Here is a 25,768-nt window from a genome sequence, read left to right as displayed (position 1 = left end):
TCCTTGCTTTCTGCTTTCCTTGCAGAAAATGGGACAAACGTAGCATGTTTTACCTTAGGAACAAGAACTTTGAATCACATTTTCCTACAATCTGTATTCAAAGATGTGATGTTATCAATAAATAACCCAATAAAAGCTTGCCTTTAGTATAAAATTCAGTGAGGTTTTTTGGAACTACAGGGCAAACAGTCTTAACATCTGATCTTATACTCGGTCTTTCTCTCCCTATTTTCTTGCTTTTGTTTCAATGCAATATTTATTTATTTTTATTTTTCTGTTAAATTTATTTATCACCCATCTTGTCATGGGGCTACTCTGGGCAGTTTTCTTTTTTAAAAAAGATTAAAAATCTTTTTTGCACTAATCCAAATCAATCCAGACTATTTAAAAAAATGCAGTATCTTTTAGAGAAATGATCAAATGCCTCTTTGGTTGGGAGAAGGGGCATATTTAATCCCTGGCATCTCCTTGAGTCTGTTTGGAGCAACATGCTTTTCCACTTCAATATTTGGGACAAGTAATGAGTCTGATTTGACCTAGTGGGAACAAGCAAACACACATGCTTCCATGTTACACACCTAGTGTACTTGTACATACAACCAACCTTCATAGCTGCTACCTTGGCATGCTGTTTTATTAAAAATGCAGCACTTTCTGACATTTACCCATGTTAATATTGTCTTTATTTTTTGAGAATCCACAGATTTGCTCACCATACAGCAACTTAGTCCCTCAATAAAGTGGAGAAAACATCAGCCTAGCTCTAGTTTTGAGTTTATTCAACGTTCATTCTTCAGCAACCACTTCGTATCCATTCTTCCTTTCCAAATCTTATATTCTAAAAAGATGGATCATTCTGTTGGGGTAGGGATGTGTAGAATAATCAGACAGCATATCTGTGATATGGCATATCTTGCATATCACAGCATGCAAGAAACATAAACAAATCAGTGGAGCTTCATTTGCATAGTCATAGACACCATCTTGACTTTTAGACCCGCCTCCCCACAGATGCCCTACCTGCTTTGGCTTTGCCCTATCTTCTCCCAACATAGTCCTATAGTAATAGTTTACTTGCATGAACTGACATTTGAAGCAAACCCAGTATACATAGTCCTCCATTTACAATGGTTTGTTTAGTGACCACTCAAAGTTACAGTAGCACTGAAAAAAAAGGACTTATGATCATTTTTCTCACTTACAATCATTGCATTTTCTCACATGCAATCATGGTCACGTGATCAAAATTCAGACACTTGACAACTGACTCATATTTATGATGGTTACTGTATCCTGGGGTCATGTGGTCACCTTTTCAGACCTTCAGACAAACAAGATCAATGGGAAAGCCAGATTCACTTTACAATTGTGTTACTAACTTAACTACTGCCATGATTCACTTAACAACAGAGGTAAGAAAGATTGTAAAATGGGGCGAATATCATTTAACATATTGTCTCACTTTGCAACAGAAATTTTGGGCTCAATTGTGGTCATAAGTCAAGTACTACCTGTAATGGGCAAATATATTTGGTGGCATAGACAGTATTGCCAAGTGTAGCCACCATGTCATTTTTCAATCAATATAACCATGTCCTTTCTATTAAGCTGTGAGAGGTGAGTAGTGAACATTAACCATAATCTGAAACACTTTCCTTTGTCACCGATCTCACAGACGCTGTCCCAGGATAGACACAAGTGACACACCAGATCCATCCAGTCTCATCCAAACTGCCACAAATTTTGGGGAAATCCGAAGTAGGAAGATTAAAAAATATTGCCATGAATTTTGCTGGGAGCCCATGTGGATGTTCTGTTCTCAGCAGATCAGGGAGAAATTTCAATTAGTGTAAGAGAAAATATTGCCATGGTCAAGCCATTAAAGCCAGAAGTACTGCGAGAGATTCAGTCTCTGGATGAACACCCGAAAACAGGGAATCTCCTGTTATTTAGGTAATCATCCCCACCTCACAAGTGCGGATACTTATGACTTAATTATTCATACAATATTAAAGAATGATTTGATGTTACAGTTGAGGAAGACTCTTTGGGGACTGTGGCAGGAATAAGAATGAATGTTGATTGATGAAAACATTTCCTGTCTTTCTCAATACCACCACCCACAGCCCCATCCATCCAAGAAGGAATATTAACCAGTTTGTAGCTACTCTTGTTTTTCCCTTTTTTTCTTCTGCTTCATCCAAAGAGGAAAACAACAAAGCCAGCTGCTTTGAGGCCTGCAAAAGTGAAATATCGCTGCATTATACCCCATGATTAATTTTGAGGCATGGGAGTCTATAGAAATTTCCTTAAATGAAGTTATAATTTTTCTATGTGTGTATTACATAAAAGTCCAAAAAGCTCAAAGGAAATCAAATTAGGACTGACAGGATTATCAAATAAATTAGGACTGATTATTAGTATGGCATCATTCCAATATTGCACAATATTCCCCTCTGATGTCCATCTACTTCCTTCCTTCTTTCCTCCTCTCCTTTTATGCAATTTATCTACTCCCTCAATTCTAACAGATTCTAGTTAATAATAAAAGCATCTACAGTACACTTTCCACCTTAGCTATAGAAAAGACATCATAAGTGAAGAAGGATTTCATTTTCAATGATCAATGGTTATTTTTTTTACTAATGTTCCTTGTATTGTAATGTGCCCAGAGACCCATGAATTGAGTCAGACAGCCTTATAAATGTGCCAGGTAAATGAATTAAGAAGGAAGTAAGATTGAGCACTCAGGAGCCCTCCTACTTGTACCCATGAAATATCTTTCAGGAGTTCTCAGACCAGAAAATCTGATGAGGCCAATACTGCAGGTTTCAGGAAAGTAAGGCTACCATATCTGTGTTGGAAAATCTTGGGAACAAAATCTTGGGAGCAAAGAGTGATCATTGGAGTTCTGAAGCTATCTTAATCTAGTGACTCCTCAGGAAAGAGAAAGTTGTTTATGTGTTTAGATCTTTCCTTTTGAGATGCTATAGTCTGACTGACTTTAATTGCATTGGACCTGCATCTGTTTCTGCACAGCAATTAACTTTTGTGATGGCCTTTCATAATGTTTTTCACACAGAGACAGAAAAAATAGAAGCATACACAGTTTTGGGAGATTCTTCTTCCTTTTCAAGTTGCTTGTCCTCTGCCAAAATATCTTCTGTTTTCTAAGTTAGAGAAATGAGAACAAATAGTCATTTCTTTGTTAAACCCTTCAGGCTAATCATCTATGACAGTCAAGTTTTTTTCTGGGAACTTGCTTGTCCAAAATATTTGCTTCAGGTCATATACAGTAAACAACATGTGACTTCAGTAAAAATATCCCTGTTTAAAAATATAAAACATGCTTCATTGCTTTGCTAGTTTGGTACAAACAGGATATTTAAGATAGGTCTTGGTGCAGGTTATGGAAAAGTGTTTTCAGTTCTGCCTGGCACAGTTGTAATATTTATATGTGCAAAGTCACATTGTTGATGACATTAAAGCCAGAGGGAATGTAATTTGATTTTTAGCCTTAATATTCACTTTATCAAAAAAGCTATTAGAGCATTTTCTTTCTTATGATGGCTGTTATATATTAACATGTATAAAAGTATGTGAAGCAAGGATGACTGTGGTCAAAAAGGTCAAGATGGTGGTTACAACTATACAATTTAGCTCTTTTTTACATGTGCAACATACCTTTAATTATGGGGCTCTGGCTATCCTCCTGACTTTTTTTTTTATTTTCCACCCCTGGATACTCTGAAGCTCTTCAACAGAAAAGACAACTTAAATATTTTATTAAGCAGGTTTGATCAGTAAGTAATGGAGCAGTTCTCACTTAATGATCATACTGGGATAGGCAGCTCTGTTGTTGTGGGGTTATTATCATGCGACTGTGACAGGCTTACAACCTCCCTTCTACTACAGTTGTTAAGCCAATACCCAAAATTCTCTCAAACTGGAAGAAAAACCATCCTGTGGTGCTGATTCTGTTACATATCTTCCATAGGATAAATACGATGAAAAAATATTCCCCTTTTAACTTTGATGGGAGGAGAAAAAGCAAATATTCTTCCTAAAAAGTAGCTCTTCTAATTATTCCTCAGTCGAAAAGGAAAAACAACCTTACAGAACAGAACCCAAGCTGTTTAATATATTACTATTTATAAATGCTAAGTGGAGCTGTGATTTAATAAACTTTCTATGATCTACATGGCTAAAAATAAATTTGTTCTAAAAATGGAGACTCATACTGCTCACATTGCCTGTTGCAAAACACAAGGAAATAACTATACTTTTAGCATAACATTTTATAATGGATATTCTATAAATGATTTTAAACCCCCTCCAACTTTGTTTATTAGGTATTAATGCTTTTATGAATGTTAGCTACCTACTGCAAAGAAAAATTGGGGATAAATATTTAAAAATGTGAATTGTAATTCTATTTCTAAAATTCTAATTCTATTCAAAATACATTTATAGTTCCAGCCCCACTTTCTTTTGGAGTAGGTTCCTAGCAGAAAGGTCTATGGGGGGAAGATGATGGTCAGACCCCCATCTCAACTCTTGGCTTCAGTACAACAATCACTTTTTAAAATAAATATCCTATGGCTTTAATAAATTTAACATATTTGGTAGAAGAACTAGAATATGTATTTCCATGTCTTTGTGGCAGGATCATATGTATAACAAGTTAAAAATATGTTTCTCTGACTTACCTCTTCAATTTTATCTTTCAGGTCAATTTCCACAAATGATGACAAGTCTTTCTGTAGTTGCTAAGATAAAAGAAAATGCAATATAGTTGAAAAACATTTTTGGGTGGAATTACATTTGGGAGGAGATTTCAAAGTATTTTTAGCAGGACTACCAGATTCTGTAAACTCCTTTGTTCCCTATGCCAGCCACCTGATAAACATGCAAAATTATTTTTTCTCGCCATGTACGTATTGTTTCTCTGTGTCATTTATTTATTTATTTATGAGACTTATATACCGCTTTAAGTGCAAGCACTCTCTAAGCGGTGTACACCAGTAAGCAATGTATATATATATATATATATATATATATATATATATATATATTTACATTGCCCCCAACAATCTGGGTCCTCATTTTACCTACCCCGGAAGGATGGAAGGCTGAGTCAACCTTGAGCCGGTGAGATTTGAACCGCTGACCTGCTGAACACAGTCAGCTAAAGTGGCCTGCAGTACTGGATATATATAGAATATATATATATGTTTTCTGAGGTTTTCGCGGGTATTTGTATGTAGGTCTTTGGTTGTTCGGGTTTTCTCCCGCGTAAAATTGGAAGTGTCTTGGCAACGTTTCGACGAAGTCTCATTTGTCATCTTCAGGCTGGTGTTTTCAGCTTCGTGCTTTGAGCAGCAATGTGTGGTCTTAGCTGTTTCTTCCTTTTAACTGCCAGTGGGGGTATGAACTGATTGGGTGGGAGCTTGGCTGTGTTCTGATTGGGTGGAGGTGTGTTCTGAATGGTTAGGGGCTTGGCTGTGGGTATGTGGGTATATGCATAATATTTTTTGTTATGTTTATGCAGTGTATATCAGAGCTGGTTACCGTTTGAGAGCTTTATGCAATGAAATCTCATTTTAATGTATGTTAATTAATGTACATTTAAAGTGACAATACAGTTATTCTATTCTATTCTATTCTATTCTATTCTATTCTATTCTATTCTATTATACATAGAAGGCTCTAATAAAAAGAAAAAAGATATTTTTCATCAGGAAAAGCAGCTGTTTGATAATTTCATTGTTTGATTGTAAAGCAAGGCAATATCAAAGAAATATGTAAAATTCAGGTATCCATATAGTTTTTGTTGACCATGTTAAGGCTAAGAAAAAAAGCTAGAATGCACTTTTTAAATGCACAGTACCTATTTCTAGATGGCTGTGCAATTAGGCTGTTAGATACTGGGGAAAATTAGAAGAAGATATAGGCTAATCTATTTCAAGTTCTTTCCAATAAATCATCGTAATCTCTGTCATTAATGATCTGAGCAAACTCAAAGCCATGTGATTATTCCATGGTGTATCTCAGCTCTGCAAATTGAGAGAAAGCTGTCTTAATAATTACTTCCAGTGCATCTTGGAAATGACTTATTATAAAATGAAGAAGTTACTACGCAGACTGTGGAAGTAGGAATGATTACTGAGAATATATGAGCAAATAAAAGCAGCATGGGAGCAAACTTACACTCTTGATGAGAATAAGCTATTTCTGCAGCATTGGAACTGAACATCACAAAGGCACCACTTTGAGCTTCTTATGCCAGACAACAATTCCCACCCTCAAAATTGTTTTAAGAAAAAAAAAACATTTATCACCAGATGTAACGTTGCAACTTTGAATGGTCACCAAATGAATGGTTAAGTCAAGGACTACTTGTAATTCAACTCAAGAAATCCTTCCTGCTCTAAGAATTCATTGCTGCTTTGCATCTTGAAAGGTAACTTACATTTATTAGAATAATATAACCTAGATTGCCATTTAAACAGCAGGCAGAAACAGGGGCCTGGGGTCCCATGAAAGTTGCTGCTAGCAGCTCACTATCTTATTTAAATCAGTTCAGATCAGTTAAAATGTTATTGAAAATACTGAGCAGAAATGGCCTCTACTTTTACAGACCATAATCTATACCGGATCTTTCTAATTAAAAGGAGAAAGCAATTATCTTTATTTTCTTTTACCACAAGATGATCTAAAACCCAGAAGGAAAAAGATGGTTTTCCTCAATTTGGTGACCTTCAGAAGGGCCCACTGTCCCCAGCCAACATGTTCAATAGTCTAATTCAGAAGTGTCCAACCCGGGCAACTTTAAGACTTGTGGGCTTCAATTTCCAGAATTACCCAGCCATGCTATTGGACTGAGCGTGTTTCTTTTATGAATTGACTAATTTGAGAGGATTTGGTTTTGCCCATCTCAACCTCCTGTTCTTCTCTTTGGCATCTTTCAAAACAATGAATTTGCTGGGGGGGAGGGGAAGGGGGAGAAAGAATGTTGTGAAATTCATGCTAGGACAAATTCTTGCTTTTATCTTCCAGAATACAGTATATCTTCCGTTTCAGTTTCTGCCTTCACATTTAAACATAGATTTTTTTTAAAAAAAGCTACTCAGCTATTGGCACTGTTTTCTCTAAAACAGCCACAAGCTTGTGACACTGATGCTTTCGTTCTCTGCTTTGTAGATATCATTTTGTCTGTTTGATTAGTATTTCTTGCCAGCTCTGCCAAAAGACGTGAAGTCTATAAATTTGCTTCAGCCACCCTGCGGATGTCAGAGTCCCTGTTTGTCCTGCCTTCATGGTTGATATGATAGGCATAGGGAGTGTTGGCAGGAAGTATGGAACTTTGGAATGGGTAATTACTGAGAGAGTGTCATTGTTCGGAATGTTCTAGTTATTGTCTACACTGTTTGTGATTAATTTTAGCAAATCTTCTCAGCATCTGAGCCCTCCAGGACTGGGGATTCGTGGAGAGAGGGGGTGGAAGAGAGAAACTAGTGTTGTAATGTGCACCCAGATGGCTATATCCCACTGGACTCTAATATCAGATCCTCTCTTTCCCACATCACTTGGACCTTGAATATTGTGTAGCCAAAATCAAATGGTCTAGCCATAGTCTAATTAAAAATAGAACAAAACAAAAAAAGTCAAGTGATGTACATCTGAAACTACCCTTACATCTTTTTTCTGTGAAACAGTGGGAACTGTAACGCACACATTATATCAAATCCAGCTGTACTACATCTGCATCAGCATGGATTTGCCCACACTTTCATTACCATGAACGGATGGATTGACAATGCCATTTATTTAGGAGCTGCATTGGTTTTGCTAATTTTACTCCCAGCTGCAAAACTCCAGTCATTTTATAAATCTAACACAGATGAACAACTAATGAGCCACATGATGCATTTAAGGAATGTACCATTCCTAGTACAATATATTGGCTAACATAAAAATAATTTTAAAAATCCCTGTTGCCTAACCATTTGTTTACTGCTGTCCACTCTAGCAGATGCAGCTTGTTCATGACTGATCTCTTTATCTTTGTTAATTTCACACACTTTCTTCTTTATCGCTTTCAGACTGGATGGGAAAGAAAAAGGCAACATTTAATCCCCTTGCATAAGAATTCAAGTGAACAACTGAAAATAAATTTGAATTCAGAGCAATAGCTCATATTTCATCTTTGTTACATGTTATTACTATAGAGTAAAAATATTTTACATAAGGGGATGATGGCAAAAATTTCCAAATGGGAATTGCAGCTCTGATGTTTTAGCCCTGCACATTTTTAATGCGTTGGTTGTATGATGGACATAAAAAGGGGGCAGGGCTATGACTGTGTTGCCGCAACTGCCATCTTGCCTATTGTTATCCTCCTGTGGATGATTATAATACTACAAACTCAAGCTAAAACAGAATTAAACCAAACAGAAGGAGAACAGTGCAATAAGATTCAGCAGAACCATCAGAATTAAAATTACCACTGGGTAAAAGAGTTGGGGGCTGGGGTACTTTGTTACAACAATTTTGCTGTTATGGCAGGGGACCTCAGGTCTTCCCATCTGATAGCTATGCTGTTGTATGCCATGTTCTCTCCTCTTATTTTTTTTTTTTTTTCATTTTTATGAAAGCACTGGGGATGGTCATCAAGGGCTTTAGAGTTGGTTGTCACTCATATGCAGAAGATACTCAGCTGTGATAATGTCTCAATAGGGGATGCTGTTCAAGTCCTTGAACAAATGTCTGGCTTCAGTGATAGAATGGATGGGAGCCACTAAACAGAGACCGAATCTCAGTAAAATGGAAACATTTGTAAGTGAATTGGGGAGATTATCTATTATACTGTAAATGGGGTTGCATGCTCTCTGAAAAAAAAAGTACTGTGTGTACTTTTAAGGTACTCTTTTCTCTTATTTTACAATTTTCTTTTTTGCTATAAAAAGTACCCCATCTCTAAAAATAGGTGAAATGACCTTCAAGTAAGGTCCTTCAGTAGATCCTGGTAACCTCTTAGACACATTCATCACATTTTCTTGGCAAGAGTATGAAAACTGCCTTTCAGAATGTTTTTGGTTTCTTCACTTTAACTTCTAAACATTGTTTCTATATTTTTACATAAGGTCTTTTCTAAGTATTTGTGATATTTCCACGCAGGATCCTTTCTGGGGAATACAATTGCACTAAGACTCACAATAAAAGCAGACAATAGTTTTGGTGCAAAAGAATGAAGGATGTAGTGATTATGGTGACTGATTCTACAAAAGAATTCCAATAAGTTCAACTTGCTCATTAGTAATTCAATTATTAGAATGAAACTGAAAGGTACGAACCACTGTTAGAAAACCATTCTATCTATCCATGAGTGTATTTGAAACATTAGCTATTTTGCATGATTGTGCTAGAAATAAACATGGCTCGTTAAACAACACATAGCTCAATTTACATGTCAAATTGGACCAAACCAAAGAATTAAACTGCAGCTTAAGCAGGTTGCTTGGATCCAATTATTGCAGTTTGCAAAATGTGGATTAGGGCTTTATATGTTTCAAATGCTGTTATTAGTCCAGATTGTTTTGTTCCATCTATGTTTTGTTTTAATTGGTATTAGATTTTGTAGGCTACCCAGAGTTTGCTGAAGTGGGCAAATATAATATATTTCATGAAATAAATATTATGCAATCTCATAATATGGCTATTATTCAGTAACCATGACTAAACAAATTATGCCTTAACATGATAGCAGACAATATATAGGCATTGTACAAATCAATAAACTGAAATTAAGCAAATAACATTATTGTAATTCTCATTAGATGTTCAATAGAGCTGGCTGAACAGGCAGGTTTAGTAAGTACATTATTCTTACACCATTAGATTGATAACATCTTTCATAGAATTGTAATAATGTTAAATAATATATTGTATGTACTTTAAGGTGGATTAGACCAATTAATTCTAGGTAAACATATTCACAGTTACAGTAGTAGTAGTAGCAGCTAAAAAAGAACCTCCAAACATTTAAGCAGCATGACAATTAGAGAAAGAATGAAAGACTGTTGAAGGCTGTTCCTTTCAAACTCTGCTTCACTGTAACATCTGGAAAATCACAATGAAGAACAGAATGTTGGACCACACATTCAGATTTGTTCTTGTATTACAATATTACACTTGCATCTGTTACATGGAAATTCTTTTTACCAGCGAAGATCTTCTTCTGTACTCAATGTAGCTTCTTCTTTACCTGAAATTTCTAGAAAAAGGAAAAGTTACATTAGACTTGTAAATAGAGTCCTGGAATCTCATTTTGTTCCAAAGGCTGTCTTTCCTCCATAACCCAAAAAAATTGGAGGGCTGTTATCAGGATATATAGAATTAGTAATTTCTGCAATGAGTAAGAAGGCAGAGAACTATATCTTGCAACCCAAAGGTGTTTTCTTTCAGCACCTTTGGGACAACTATGACTGAGAATCTTCATTGGCAGTTGTTGCAATTAATTTTTCAATTAATGATATTAGTCATAGCACAATGGTAGGTTTTTTCTCCCTTCCAAGCTATCTAGCTGGATAAAGAAGCCTTTTTTTTTCATTAAGACCAAAGCTAAGGAGGTGAGGTTTAAACAAACAAGCAGAACTGTGACAGTATTACAAATGTTGTTTCTCAAATGTTGTTCAATAATATGATTTCTAAGTTCCTTACCTGCTTTTTGCAATGTCTTTTCAATTAGACCAGCTAATTCAGGCTTCAGTGCATGATTGCCGAGCCTGACACTCTTACATCTGTGAAGATCTGAGGTTTCTGCAACTCGGTGGGTGCCTGGGGATAGTTTAGTTGCAAAAGTCACACCTTGGAGTCGTTTCCTGTGCGCTGCAGCTATAGCCTTTGGCATCTTTTGATTCTTCATGTTAACTGATCATGTAAAATAATGAAGTCCTGTTCTGGTTTATGTATTTCCTTAATGTGCCTTGAAAACATGTGGCTTTTATCCATACTGAATTGTTGCAAAGTTTCTATGACATCACAAAAGAGACTAAAACAATTGCCACAGTCACCAACACTGCTCAGCTTGAAGATTCTTCTAAACCTGATATGTACTCAATTTAGGATCTTACTTCAGATATCAAAATTTGAGGCAACTTGTTAAAATATACTGATATGATATAGTGATTCGAGAAATGAGCATTACTCATACTTAATGACAAAAAACTAACAGAATAAAATAAAAACATAACAGAATAAATTTCTAGTAGAGGACTTTGGCATTCAATTAATTACTTATCATTGCTAACTATCTCCAATACCATTACTGATTTTTTTAAATACAGTGTAAGCCATCTACATACTGTAATTTTGGGCTGTCATTAAATTCTTTGGCTTTCCCATTACTCTACAAAATACATCATTCAGAATTCAGCTACTGATACAGAAAGACCATATTCCTTAAAAAAAAAAAAAGAGGAAATACTAGGAAAAAAATGGAGAAAATGAAACAAAAGAAAAGATGCACATACATTCATTTCATGAGATAAGTCAACTGGAAATAACGCAACAGAAAAATTGAGGAAACATTCACTTTTCCATCTCCAAATTTTTTTTACATAATTACTTCTGTGATTTTAAGCCATAAACATGTGTATGTGATATAGTACTTTATTTTTGTACTCCTTATTTTTCATTTAACAATCTAACAGCGGATTAAGTAAGGTCAAGCCTTTTAATTAGGTAGACTTAATTTTATACTGGTTTGTATTTATTGAGTCCAAAAATGGACTATCAAATAATTTAGTTGATTGTGTGTCAGTAACTTTCAGATTAAATTTAGATAATCTGTTGTATTAATCCTTTGCAGTTATTTTTGGATACTGGAAGCTGAACACCTCATTATTTGATTACAGCTAGTCCTTGACTTACGACTACAGAATTTCTGTTGCTAAGCAAAGCAGTTAAGTGAATTTATGACCTTTTTGCCATTAAACAAATGACTGCAGTTGTTAAGTGAATCTGGCAGTTATTAAGCGAATTCAGCTTCCCTCAGACTTTGCTTGTCAAGATCCAGCTGGGAAGGCCATAAATGGTGATCACATTACCCTGAATGTGGCAACCATTGTAAATACAAGCTGGTTGTCAAGTGCCCCAATTTTGATCATGTGGCTGTGAGATGCTGTGAAGGCCAAAAGTGTGAGGACCAGTCATAAGTCAGTTTTTTCAGTGCCTTTAACTTTGCTTACTAAATTGATTGTAATTTGAGAGTACCTATATTTACAAACATAACGGCGGATTCCTAAACTCTATTATTTCATATTTTCTTCCTTACATTATTAAAGAATTACTTCTGAACAAATGTAACTTCCTTTTTTAAAAAAAATGAGGGTTTTTTTTTGTTTATAAGTGAACCAATTCACACTGGATTTCACTGATAACCAAAGCTCTACTGCTTCCCCCCCCTTGTTTGAAAACAAAAGCAGGCTTTCTCCATAGTGAATTGATGGCAATTACAGCTGATTAATTGACTGATCAAAAAGATAAAGCTAATATCCCTTCTGCAATGCAGATAGCCTTTGATGAAATGTTGCTGTAGCCACTGCCTATACCTAGCTGAAGATTCAGCTTCCACCTTTTGAAAAGGTTTGTCAATATTTAGTTTGTAATGAATACACATACGCTTTTCAGAAATAAAACACTTCTTTTAATTGGCAAATAGAACACACATTGCAGGTCATTAGTATTTTGTCAAAAGACTATTAAGTTACAAATACATATTTTTTTTAAAAAACTGGCAGTTTCAAATGGCAGTTCAGAGCACTTCTGTTGGCAATTAATAGGATATAAATTCTCATCTTATAGTTTCCTAATGTAACCTAATGCTAAAAACAACAAGAACCATTAAAAATAGACGCTGCATAAAAGAATTGTCATTCTCTTTTTTATATGGATTTGACTATGTGAGGCTGGTTTTGCAGACATCACTTTTAATATTAGGATCTAAAGAAACTTTGCATCAAGTTGAATGTTCATTAATTGTGGTCCAAGAGTAGTCTCATTTAGCCTGTATTTTATGTCACATTACTTTGACTTTTTCAAAGCCCAACATGCAGTGAATCAGACTCTTAGAAAAGCTATGATATAACCAATCAGCTATATTGGGTTGGATCCAGACAGTTTGGCATATCTAGGTTAACTGAAAAATAAAGAAGGCTTATGTTGGTCATAACAAACGTTCTAGCTATCAGTGGGGCTTAAAGTGCAACCAACTTGATCTGGGTCCAAACCATTTTATAATTTTATAGCGCGCACACATATACACACCCTTGTCAGCCGCCAACAATATTTATTTGCATTCAGTGAGGTTTGCTGCACATTCCATTTCACCTATTCAGGGGAATCTGTGGGAAGGGATGTCAAAAAGTCAAGATTGTAATTGTGTGGTTATCATCTTGATTTTTTTTTTTTTAAATCTTATGCTCTGCATCTACTCATAACATATTAACAAAGTACAGCTGTATGTTAATGTGATGAAAACAACCCAAACTAACCATATCTTTCCTTGAAGCTGCATTATTTCACAGTTCTTGAAATACTTCTTGTTTAAATGCTTATACTAGGGCGAGGAGAACAGGAACATGCAACATTCAGTATAAAGCTTCCATATCTTTCTGATAAGATCTCTTTATTGATATCTTGCTACTAACACCTTATCCTGCAACTTTAAGGGAGCATAATAAGTAAATATTACATTACAGCTCCGCCTTCTTCAGTCTATTTCATATGGAATGTTGTTTTCTTACATCGATAATACTTCTGTGTAGGTTGTGCAAACCATCTTGTAAAAAATATTTGTCTCCATTTCTTGCTGAAATGTATTAGTATGTACTATGCTGTAGTCAACCTTGCTAGAGAAGAAATAGGTTTTTGTATCAGAGACTATAGCCATTCTTTGCTTTCCAAATTCCCTGAGGAAGAACCTGGTGAGGTCACCTACAGTACTACATATTAAGTCAACTTTTCACTGATTAATTTTATCTCTGCTTTCATCTGTAAATGTCATCAAAACCAAGTGTGTGCTCATTTCACTGAGAAATTGCTTATAGTTGATTTTATTTCTTACATGGAAATATTACAGATGTAAGAAATGTATTGCATTTGAAATGGCCCTTAAATAGTAGAAAATCATTAATTCTGATAATCAAACGATTGTTTTTGCAACTACTATATGAGCATTCTTGTAGTATACATACTTAAATTGTTTAAATATGTATTTATTCAGGTTTATAACATTTTAAATTTATAGGAAAAAAAATAGAAATTGATTGCCATAGTGGAAACAACTCTGTATCAAAAAATTCCAGGGAGTACCATTAAATAGTAGACTTTCTTTTTAGAAGCCAGTTCTTCTTAAACCAATAATATGTTGCTAACGCTAACAAAATACCCTGTTGTTCAGTCTTCTTAGGGTCAAGACAAGCTCCAGTGAGGGGAGATTACATTTATAACCAACTGGGCTTCGCTTCATTAAAAAGCAAATACTGCAAAGCTTTTCCTAATTGCTCTGTGGCATAATGCAAAGTAGCCCCTAGTCAGCCATCAAAAATTAGAAATCTAGAAAAAAGGCTCCCAGCCATGTAAAAGGAGTGTGGAAGTTGTCAATATGAAGTCCACAGGCTTTGATCATTGAACTGATCACTAGATTCCAAGAAACCAGAGGAACACTTTTAAAAATGCAGAACAACACATATGATGAAAACTACCCAGAAGGCAGAGTTCCTTCATCTGTTAACACCAGATGAATAAAGTGCATAGCAACAATTGTAATAGTTCTTGGAGAGAGAGAAAACACTTAGCAAGCCTCAGCAAGCTTGACATTTGTTATGTACATCTTGCTACAGGTGGCTTTTCTCTTTCTTCAGTCCTTCAGCTACACCATCTAATAACTTTCTTCAGACTTCAAATGGAATGAGCTGAGATTTCTGACTGTTGCCTTATGTAACTTTGGAAGCTCTTGTCACCAATGGGGTGTTCCCTAGAAAGCAAAAAGAAAGAAGAAAAAGTTGAAGGAAAGATTGACATGTTTATTCTTAATTTTCAGATAAAAAGAAAAATCCTCCACAAAAATATATTGACTGAAAATTTTGACATGAATGATAGCATAATATTGTGAGATGGACAATAGATCTTTTAATACGATGATTTAAAGAAATAAAAATGCATAATGGCAACCCATGGAATATATATGGATATCTTTGTAAGCGACACAGATTGTACAGGTAAAAAATCCAGAGATTTAGAGAATAATCATGTGATTGTCTAAATTAAGATTTGGCAAAGTTAAAGCAAGAACGAGAAGAGACATAGAGTATGTGATTTGCCTGCATAGGAGATGCCTTATTACATTAAACAAATATGCCGATAGGAAGATTATATTTACCTTGTGATAAAAAATGACAATGACTGTTCTTGTAGTGAATGAGTAAAACTAATAGCTTTGTGCTGAAATTACAATTTACCTTTCTCAGTTAATATGGCAGAAGAATCAGGCCATTAATCCATCTAAATGAATATGCTGTAAATCAGGCATGTTAAACTGCTGGCCTGTGGGCTGGATGCATCATACCAAAACTGCGCCCACCCCATAGCTGGCAACAGGGAAAAAGTCACAATATGTCACGCGATGTTGTGAGTTTGACATGCCTGCTGTAAATAAAATATCAGCTTCTTCTAGTATTTGGCAATCTTCTCCAGAACAAAATAGCCTGATATTTCACTGCTTGTCTACTTTCCTTAGTAAATATCATGGACTATTGCAAGAGACAAGGGGGCTTGCTCAAGATTTTGTGATTTTTACTGCAGTATTGCCTTTGTTATTAACTCTGACTGGGATAGTGGTGTTGGTTGTGAGGGTTATCACCAGTATTTTAACTGCTGCTGGGCATAAGGGTAATTTGTAGCTTGCAACTTCCAAGAATTTCCAGTAAGAATCTTTGCCAGTCATACCTGGAACTACCAATAGAAGAGAATATTTGTAACTCAGGGTTGAACTGTTGGAGATTCATTACCTAATTGAAGACATCATCATTGTTACTTAGTTGGATAATGAAATATCTGCAACAAAGTAACCAAGCTCAAAGAGCACCAAGAACTTCATGTACCTGGAACTTCATACATTTTCCTATAATGCATAGACTCCAATATTGAGCTATAGCCTTCTACAAAGGATGTAGAAGGCTTCTCTTTGTCCAAGACAAGCTCATTTTTGCATGCAATATCTAGCAGCACAGATACTTTAAGCCAGAGGTCCTCAACCTTTTGGACACCAGGGACCAGTTCCGCGGAGACAGGTTTTTCCACACATAGTTTTGTGTGCTGCCTGCATCTCGTGGATCGGGCTTTGCTTGTTTGTGCGGTCCAGTTGCTGCCATGCCATGGCCCGGTACTGGTCCACGGCCCGGGGATTAGGGACCCCTGCTTTAAGCGCTGCTGCTCTGAATCTGTCAATGCAAAACTAGCGTACTGTTAACTTCTTGCTCTCAATAAAATCATACCACTAATTGTTAATGATCTGAAACTAGCCTGCAGAAAACTGCCATTCTAAAAAATGAAAATCACTAGTATATGGTGTATGATGGTGGAGGAGAGTGATAGGCTCAATGACGCTGCCATAGAGGAACAGATGTTGGAAATATGCTACAAATATGAATAAGTCCTTTATGAGCAACAATTCAACAAAGGCAACAAATCTATCCATTGCAGGCCATTGAGAGCAAACTGAAACTTAACCAACACTTCTTGTTTTGCCAGGGAGCCAAATGCTGTTTCAATAGTGCTTGAGATCATCCTACACTTACTGGCTTCCGTATTTTGTCTTCTGGAACTTATCCCTCTTGTACTGGGCATGTTCCTGTTCTAAGTTTTTAACATTTGCTATAATATGTTTTAGTGTCTTATAAGTCTCTTGAGGATCATCAATGACAAAAGTTGAATATTCTTCTTGTTCTGGCCCATCATACACTGATTTGCTGCCACAAGCCTCTGTCAAAAGAGATTTCAAAAAAGAAAGATTAATAACTTATGAGGCTAATAATGATTACACATGATCAGGATTCAGTTAATACTGTATCCTGAGAATGACAAGACAATCTTAAGAATAAAATTGAATAAGAGATAATACATTGGAGTAGTTTGACCATATAAAGAATCCTTAAGATCAGATTGTTCATTTGAAAATTCAGTGAGAATCAACTTTAGAAGCTTCCAAGCTGGGCATGGAGATAATGGTATTCATAAGGACACTGCTAATGAGTTTTTATTGACAGTAACAAGTTATTTTCCATTACTGATATTAGCTAAAGATTTATTTTACAAGATATTTGTCCTTTTTATTATATTGTTATAAGACATACATAATACCTTATATATTTCTCTCCTTTTACCTAAGCTAGTGGCCATTAATAGCAATATGAATTCCTGCATCCTATATCAGCCTTCCTCAACCTGGTGCCCTCTTGATGCGTTGGACTTCAAATTTTAGATAATTTGATGAGCACCAGGAAGGTATTCTGGGACTTTAAGATCAATAAATTTTGAGGCCATCAGACAGAGAAAACTGTTTTGCAGGTGGCTTAGATAGAAAACTGTGTGTTGCAAAAGAATCTATTAATGCAAAATGTATAACATGCCTAAGAATCTGAATTACTATAAAAATCTAGAAAACTGTAGTGTCCTATATATATACTTTTGCATAGTTGAGTTATGGCTTACTCAGGGAAGGAAGGACTTTCTCCCACTATTATATTAGCGATTCTGCTATTCACTTTGTGTAGCCTTACCCATACCTTCATTTGGCCAAATTAAAATCTCATAAATCACATTTATAATCTCTTTACCAAATTATAATCTCTTTATCAAACAAGAGATGTGAAAATTCCTTGTTTTAGGACTGTGAAATGAAACGCAGTGAAGTTTCATTCTTTAGCTCTGGTAATGGACCTGATCTGAAATGTCACCACTGTCAACGGCTGCTATCTGCACTGACAATAAAGCTTCCACCAACTGGAATGGGACAACTTGCCGTAGCCAACTCACCATGGCCAACTTGCCACAGGACAACTCGCTGTGGGACAATTCAATTTAATTATTTAAAATAATTTTTAAAATGTTTTAATTTTTGTCATTCACATTTTATTTTGTCCTTTCTTTGACATCCTTTCTTTAATGATTTTATTCCACCATTTCTTCAATATTAGTGCAATTCTTGTCCCGCAGTGAGTTGGGCCGTGGCAAGTTGACTGCGGTGAGTTGTCGTAGACCCTCCACCAATAGTAGTAGAAATGGTACAAATGGTAGTCATTATGAAAGGAATGTGTGCAGTGAGAGTGGGGGATCTTGAGCAATGCTTTAAAAACTTCTCTCTTGAAGAACCCGATTAAGAGGCCCACCTTCTCTGCAACTGTAATTTTAAAAAAACATTCAAAACATTCAGTTAATCAGATGATTAACTTCCAAACTAATATATCCATAAGGAAAAAAAAATACGAATCCCAACGCAAAGATTTAAAAGTGTCTTTTAGAGGTGTCCCCAGGATCCGGAAAAACTTTCTGCTATATATATGTGCAATGTCACAGTGCCTCTACAAAAACAGCAGAGTTTGTGTTGCTTTGGTACAACATTGTTTCCCTCATTTGCTCTCCTTGCCCTCCTTTTCCCATTTTGTAAAAAAAAGTGACTTATTCAGAATGGGGGAATAAATGAGAATGTTCAGAAATGAAAGAAAAGTCCATTATTAGATTTTATATAAAATGAGTTCCATAGACAAAACAATAACTCATTTGCATACCCACCTTGCATTTTCTCCAGTTTGGTCATATACAGATTGAACAGGGAGTAGATGCGTTCTGTTTCTCTATCTCCATCGATGTCTAATTGTATATTTGCTGGTAGACCCCTACACAATCATTTAAATATTGTCAAGAAATTTTGAAACTCTATATTTCATTTATGGGTTGAAAAGGGTTTTGATGAAGAGAACAAGACTCCACAATCAAATCATTTTTATTACAGATTGATAATACATTTTTAATAAACTGATGTATGAGATAAACCAATTCTCAGGAACAAAATAATGCAAAGGAGGAGGTATTCCAAATAAGAGCCATAACATTTATATAAAGAAAAGAAAGAATTCTACTGCCTGCAGTGTATTTCAGCCAATCAGGCTGAGGTTATTAAATGTGTGAGTAAAAAACCAAAATCTTGAGTGAGTAAAATCTTCGCCTGGCACTGAAAATCAAAATTAATTATCTGTCTGTCTGTCTGTCCGTCCGTCCGTCCGTTCATCCATCCATCCATCCTCTATCATATTTATCTATCCAGCCATCACCTGCCTCTAATCTATCTATCTATCTATCTATCTATCTATCTATCTATCTATCTATCTATCTATCTATCTATCTATCTATCTATCTATCTATCTAATTTTTGAAACTGCCCATCTCCCATCTTGCAGATCTTAATACTTCAATAGGTTGAAGCCAGGAAGGATGTTCTCTGAACCTATCAGACTCCTAACTCATTAAGGACCTTACATATTACTAAAATTTTGAAGAATGTTATGTATCTGCAGCCAATCTTGTTCCTTTAGGTCACTGAAACATGGATTCTAAAAGATGTTTCCGACAGAAACCTTGATGCCATGCTCTGTATAAGCTCTTCCAAATCTCATTCAGGAATGATTCCATATAAAATGCACTGCATTAGCATAAAATAATCATAGCACTGAGTCACATGGCCTGCTCATCCATGTCCAGGAAAAGTCACAGCTAAGAGAGCAACAGGAACTCAAATTCATTCTAAGCCACTAAACAACTTTATACCTTCAGAATACGCACACTAACAGCACTGATTAGGGGATGACTTGAATCAACAAAATATGCATATGAATTAGCGCATACTAATAAAACTTTTATTTTGCATTTGGATGGTGCACAGTTGTGTTGGGGATATGATTGGTTTTCTTTCTTTCTTTCTTTCTTTCTTTCTTTCTTTCTTTCTTTCTTTCTTTCTTTCTTTTTTGAAAAGGCATATCCTCTTATATAGGATAGAGAAATAAGAACTCTTCTTTTAAAGATGGGGGCCTGCTGCATGCACTTTTGGTAAGAACTACAGTATATATAAAAACATCCAAATCCCTTTCCTAGCTAACTGAGGATATTCGTAGTAAATAAAATTATTTCTAGCATAACCTACCTACTTAATAATTTCGGCTATAATTCTAGTCTTGTTAGAATACATTTTCTAAGCCTGTTCCATATTAAAAAGTTACTGGCTTCTAGAAGGAAAACTGGATAGAGAAGAAAAACTAGTAGTGTTTAATGCATATTGTCAGACCTGCCTGTTCATCCAAAGCATCAGGTCTCATTCTTTCATCATCCACCAGGATATGTCTCATCATCAAATATTTAAAGCAAAATTTAAAACAGGAAGCGTCCTTACCCAGTGCAAGGAGTACAACCAGGAGCATTATCTGCTATAGCTTTGCAGCACAGCCAGTGCCCATTAAGATATGCAGAAGGATGGTAGACAGTGAGCCGTTTCTTGTTACACTGGCTAACTTTGGTGAGGATATCAATCCAGTCCTTGGCCTCAACACAATTATTGGCCTGAATGTAGAGCACTCTTTCAGGCTGAATCACTTGGAACATCTTAAAGGGAGGGAGGGAAAAACAACTGATTATTAACATGGAGCAATACTTAAAATATAATGTTTTAGGGCAAAAACTGTTAGAATATGTATTTTTATCATTAGGTTGCTTAGTGGCTGGCTCTCACTCAGACGATGGGCTCACATCCTAAACCCTTTGATATGAACTGTGTAGCAGACTATAAAGTATATTACAAGTCAAGGCTGTGTGTGAGAGTGTGTATGCGTATATTATATATTATAAATAACTCAAGGTAGCAAATATATCTAATAGTCTTTCCTCCTATTTTCCCCACAACCACAATCCTTTATGGTTGGGCTGGTCTGAGAAAGAGTGACTGGCCAAAGTCACTCAGCTACCTTTCAGGACTGAGATGGGATTTGAATTCACGATTTCCCAGTTTCTAGCATGATACCTTAATCACTAGACCAAACTGGCCCCTCCAAGAAACAAGTGTATAGTACGGGTTGTATGTAATAGTTAAGAAGTGAAACTACTTACATTTTTCATTTTGAAAGATTCTTCTTCCAACTTTTCTACTGCCAGAATGTTTTCAATTGGAATGCTGCATAATGGATGATCACCTACAGTGGATAATTACAAGAAAAAAATGTTTTTAAACTCCTTCTATATACAAACATATGTATGTGTTATGTCACAATTGCATTGTCATTATATTCTGTACCACCTTAATTATTAATCACCAATTGTGGTTTGGGGTTTTTTGATTAATTTTCTCCTGGAAAATAGTGTATTAATGTTTAAATTAAAAGGAAAAGAAAAACTTTAATACCTTTGTTTTTTTGATAGGTAAATTCATGATTACTGAGCCGAAACCATCTCTTCTTGAAGTTCTTCATGCCAAATCTTTTTCTGCCTTGTGCCCTTTTGATCATAAATCTATTGCAAAAAAGTCCACAGCAGTTTTACATAAATATATAGTCAGCCTGGTCCTTGTCAGAAATTGTGCTCTTCTTATAAAGCAACCAATCTTGAGAAATCCCTAAAGGCTGTGAAACTCTGCACTATAGAAATCATGGTCAAATATAGCTGCATCCTCATAAGAAACTACACATTTCAGTTAAGGAGGCACTAGAGAGATAGCGTCATGTTGATATTTCTTAAACTCAAATGTGTATTTTTCTGAACTGCACTGCCAGCATCTAAGCCCAGGAAAAGACATGTGTTCTTTAAGAGGCACCAACAAGGACAGCAAGTAGACTAACATCAGCTATGAGGTATCTTTTTCTACTAGTCATATACACCCATGCGTTTAGGAACTTGTAGCTGAATTGTCAAAGCTCTTAGTTGAGGTGCTTAATAAGAGAGCAAATATATTACATAACAGAAAGACAGAAAGTCATCTGTCTTTACTATCTTATCTCCATGAAATATTATTAACTTTCTTTACATTATTTAAGCATCTTTAACACACCAGGCCAAGCAAAGACAAAAAAGAGAGAAGGAAAATACAGTTGAGAAGTTCATTTTTTGTTAAAAAGGGAATGTTAGATAGTCAATATTTTTGCTTTTTTCAGTTGGTAGAAATAATTTTTAAACGAAGGCAACAAAGTTTGAAATGGCAGGTATATGTTATGGATCTGATTAAAATTAATTGCATTTAGAAGCAGGTACCCCTTTTATCTTAAACCTAATTATATTTCATGTTTTTGGTACTTGGGAAATATTTCTGATGGGGAAAAAAGTTGGTGTTTTCAATAATAATACAATAGTCTAAAAATTTAACAGTAATTATCCGCACTTCTTTTAATTCAATTTCCACATCCAAGCCTTTAACACATATTAATCAGCACAACACTTGCATAGAACTTTACAGAACCCCGCTAGACCCATTATGAGCAGAAGATGAAACATTTAATCTTACACATTTGGAAAAATAACACTGATATAAACTCACCCTTCTTTAAGTAGTATTGGTTGTTCTATAATTTTGTGATCTCTCCTTCCAGAGGATGAAATCAAATCCAAGAACTTGGGAGAAAGAATGAATAGATATGAAATAAACATTTAACATAGATGTCATCTAATTCTTACTTGTTGGAGCAAGTAAGTTCAAGTTTTAAAACACTGATTTATTGGCCAACAGAAACAGAAAGAAAGAGATTAATTAATTCCTCAGGTACAAATAAATTATGTTAAGTATCTTGTGCTTAACCATATTATGGGTCTGCATATGCGTCTGAAACTTTTTTAGAAATACATAATACATTATATCTATTTCTTCTCTTTCTCCTGAGGCTTAGTTTTGATATTTTATTGCAGTTGCGATTGATGCTGATCCAATGCTTGTTTCCACATTCATTTCAGAATACTTAAATCAGTCTATTTCAACCTGTGCCCTTCAAACATGTGGAAATCCAGCTATTATAAATTCCAGCCTATATAATAGTTTTTATCTATATTGGTTTAGAATTAAAAGAACTGCAGTCCAACAGGTATGGAGGGCAATAATTAATTAAAAGCGAATGAAAGGTATGAGCTTCTTGTCAATGAATTCTGTATAGGAGATGCAGACATTTTGATAGTGTATTGTCAAATATATTGATCATAAATGTCTTATTAATCCATATGGTAGATGGCTGATCAGTATGGGAACGACATCAAGAAAAAAATATGTCTAGACAACCTTCCCCATTCCAATGTTCCCCAGAGGCACTGATAGCATAATTTTTATTACATTTCAATGTTGGATAAATGGTTACTAATTCTGTATTTTGTAGTATTTTATAGATTTATAGTATTTTATAAATCTAGAAGTAACAGAAAGTCAACGTATAATCCTGAACTATTTGAGAATGTTCAAAATGATCACACTATTTGCACTATTTCATGTTGTTTATTGCAACTCTGAAGATATCTATTGAAGGAACCTTTAAATCAGTACGCAAAAACCCATTCAGTGGTCAAAAAATTTATTTCTAATATTTTCCCATCTTTTCCATTGTTATTTTTACTTCTAATTAATTATTTAGAATATAAAGCATGTAACTCATAAAAATATTGCCATTCATAAATTTATGAAATTCATAAAGCATTTATTTTAAAAAATAAATAAATAATAATTTATGGAACTGGCTGGCATTCCCCCAAAGCACACAAAACATTGTTTCTAATACTTACATTTTTAACTGCATCTGCATATTTTTGCTCATTAAAGTAGTCATAAAATATAGCCATATATGATTCCTTGAAACTGGCCTGCAATAAAACCACCATTTTGATCATTAAACTTGAGATCAAAATACAGAAAAAATAAGATTCATTAACTTGTCTCTCCCTAATGGCCTAGGTTGTGACCTAAGGCTAGAAACAATTCAGGAGTACTAGTTCATATGACACATGCCTCACAAACTTTAAGCTCCAGGGGGGAAATGGCCAGCCATGCTGAGTGGATAACATGAATCATCTCTCAGGGTTTTTTTTTTGGGGGGGGGGGGTGGTTTAGAAAAACTACTGGATCACAATTCATATAGTCTTAAGACTTGCATTATTTTTGTTTCCCACTCTTTCTTCCCAAAGCTGGCAAAACATGGATTTATTCAGATTATACTGTAGTAAAAAAAAAAGTTTTAAAGGTAACTTACTCTTATTATCTGTCCACAGTTGGTCTTTATTCACATCAGTGAATAGGATGTCATAATGTATCAGTGTAGTATTAAGTAAAGATCCAAGCAGTGTGGCCTTTTGCAATTAATAGAAGGAAATACACCAATATTCTAAGTGCCATCTAAGATTTTTTGATATGGCACCCAGTGTGCTAATAACCCATGGGTCATCATGGTCAGCTTATGCCAGAATCTTTCAATTTTCATTTCAGTTTTCAGATCTTGATACTTTGTGATCTTCTCCAATTCTTTGTCTTCTATTCTACTATACCAATATTGCCACATCAATTATCCATAATTTCTTATTTTCAACCACAGTTAAATCTGGTGTGTTATGAGCCAAGACTTTATCAGTATGTATTAGGAAATCTTACACTATTTTAACCTGCTCATTTTTATTACTTTTTGTATTTTATGTTCCCACCAATTTTCATTACCGGTACATGATAATTTTTACAGATGTTCTAGTGAATCATTTTGGTAACTGTATTATGTAATTATTAGTGGATTGTGTGATCTTTTTGCATGAACTGAATATATGATCTGTTTATTTTGCTTTTTTGCACAATATACACTTTGAATCATTGGATGATTTTCAACTGATATTATTTTTCATCCCTTTAAATATACATAGACAGTCTTCTATTTTGCCTCATTCAGTGCCACTTTAAGGATGGGTTTAATTTAAAAAAGTGCAAATACAATCATGATTCGGGACACTGAAAAAAGTTCTGTAATGAAAAAAACTATGAAATACTTACAGACTTAGACTTTGATAAACTTCCCAAGGTTTGTATGGTCTTAGAGATCAGCGTCAAAGTTCTTGAAGTTTGTGGATCCTATACAAAGGAGAAAACCACCACGTTATAATTTGTGTGTGGGAAACCATAAACATTTATTAAAATACATTTTCTTACTCTGTATGTAAAGTTTAAGTAAATTTAAGTGGGAAGAAATTTTAAGGACTTTTGCATCTGGCAGGATTCTCCAGCCACTCTGCTTAGTTTATTTTCATTAAAAAAAAAAAAAAAGCTGAATGCCTGGAGGAAGATTTGTTCTCTGCAAGATTCTGACGGATTTTCACATCCTTTTGAATCTTATGTCTATTCATTTAAAAAACCCATTCTGAAGAAGAAAACATGACCACTAAGTGATACTTTGTCAAAAAACTGACTAAAGTGTTGGCATATAATACATAAGTTTATGTAACAATTCGCAATTGGTTTTAGAAGCTATTTGGGGACTTGTAGGGACGTCTAGGATTTACAAGTAGCTTTCATACAACTGACAATCAAAGAACATGATGACATGAAAGCAAAAAAGCACAGAGCAGACAGGTTGGGCCTGTTGTGGGTCTCATTTAGCCAAGGAATGGCGGCTGTTGGGAATCAAGAGACGAGCCTTCTCTGCTGCAGCTCCTGCCCTCT

The 25,768-nt window shown here is 35.1% G+C and overlaps 1 protein-coding gene across 2 annotated transcripts in view; it reads right to left on the bottom strand.

Moving 5' to 3' along the window:
• Positions 1–12,686: 12,686 nt before the first annotated feature.
• Positions 12,687–25,768, bottom strand: part of RASA3 (RAS p21 protein activator 3) — a 148,775-nt gene continuing 135,693 nt past the window's right edge. For both annotated transcript variants that reach the window (XM_039349133.1, XM_039349134.1), the window contains 9 exons: positions 25,103–25,180; positions 23,857–23,934; positions 22,634–22,707; positions 21,509–21,615; positions 21,217–21,299; positions 20,507–20,715; positions 18,856–18,959; positions 16,863–17,046; positions 12,687–15,040 (listed from right to left, as the gene is read on the bottom strand). In XM_039349133.1, the coding sequence (XP_039205067.1) occupies positions 14,965–15,040; positions 16,863–17,046; positions 18,856–18,959; positions 20,507–20,715; positions 21,217–21,299; positions 21,509–21,615; positions 22,634–22,707; positions 23,857–23,934; positions 25,103–25,180 (993 nt within the window). In that variant the 3' untranslated portion in view covers positions 12,687–14,964. The remainder of the gene's footprint in view (positions 15,041–16,862; positions 17,047–18,855; positions 18,960–20,506; positions 20,716–21,216; positions 21,300–21,508; positions 21,616–22,633; positions 22,708–23,856; positions 23,935–25,102; positions 25,181–25,768) is intronic.

Source organism: Crotalus tigris, unplaced genomic scaffold (genome assembly GCF_016545835.1).
Source record: "Crotalus tigris isolate CLP2741 ecotype Arizona unplaced genomic scaffold, ASM1654583v1 scf7180000018227.753833, whole genome shotgun sequence".
In the NCBI taxonomy this organism is placed as follows: domain Eukaryota; kingdom Metazoa; phylum Chordata; class Lepidosauria; order Squamata; family Viperidae; genus Crotalus; species Crotalus tigris.
The sequence above is the reverse complement of the archived record's forward strand: the minus strand, read 5'-3'. Positions and strand labels throughout refer to the sequence as shown.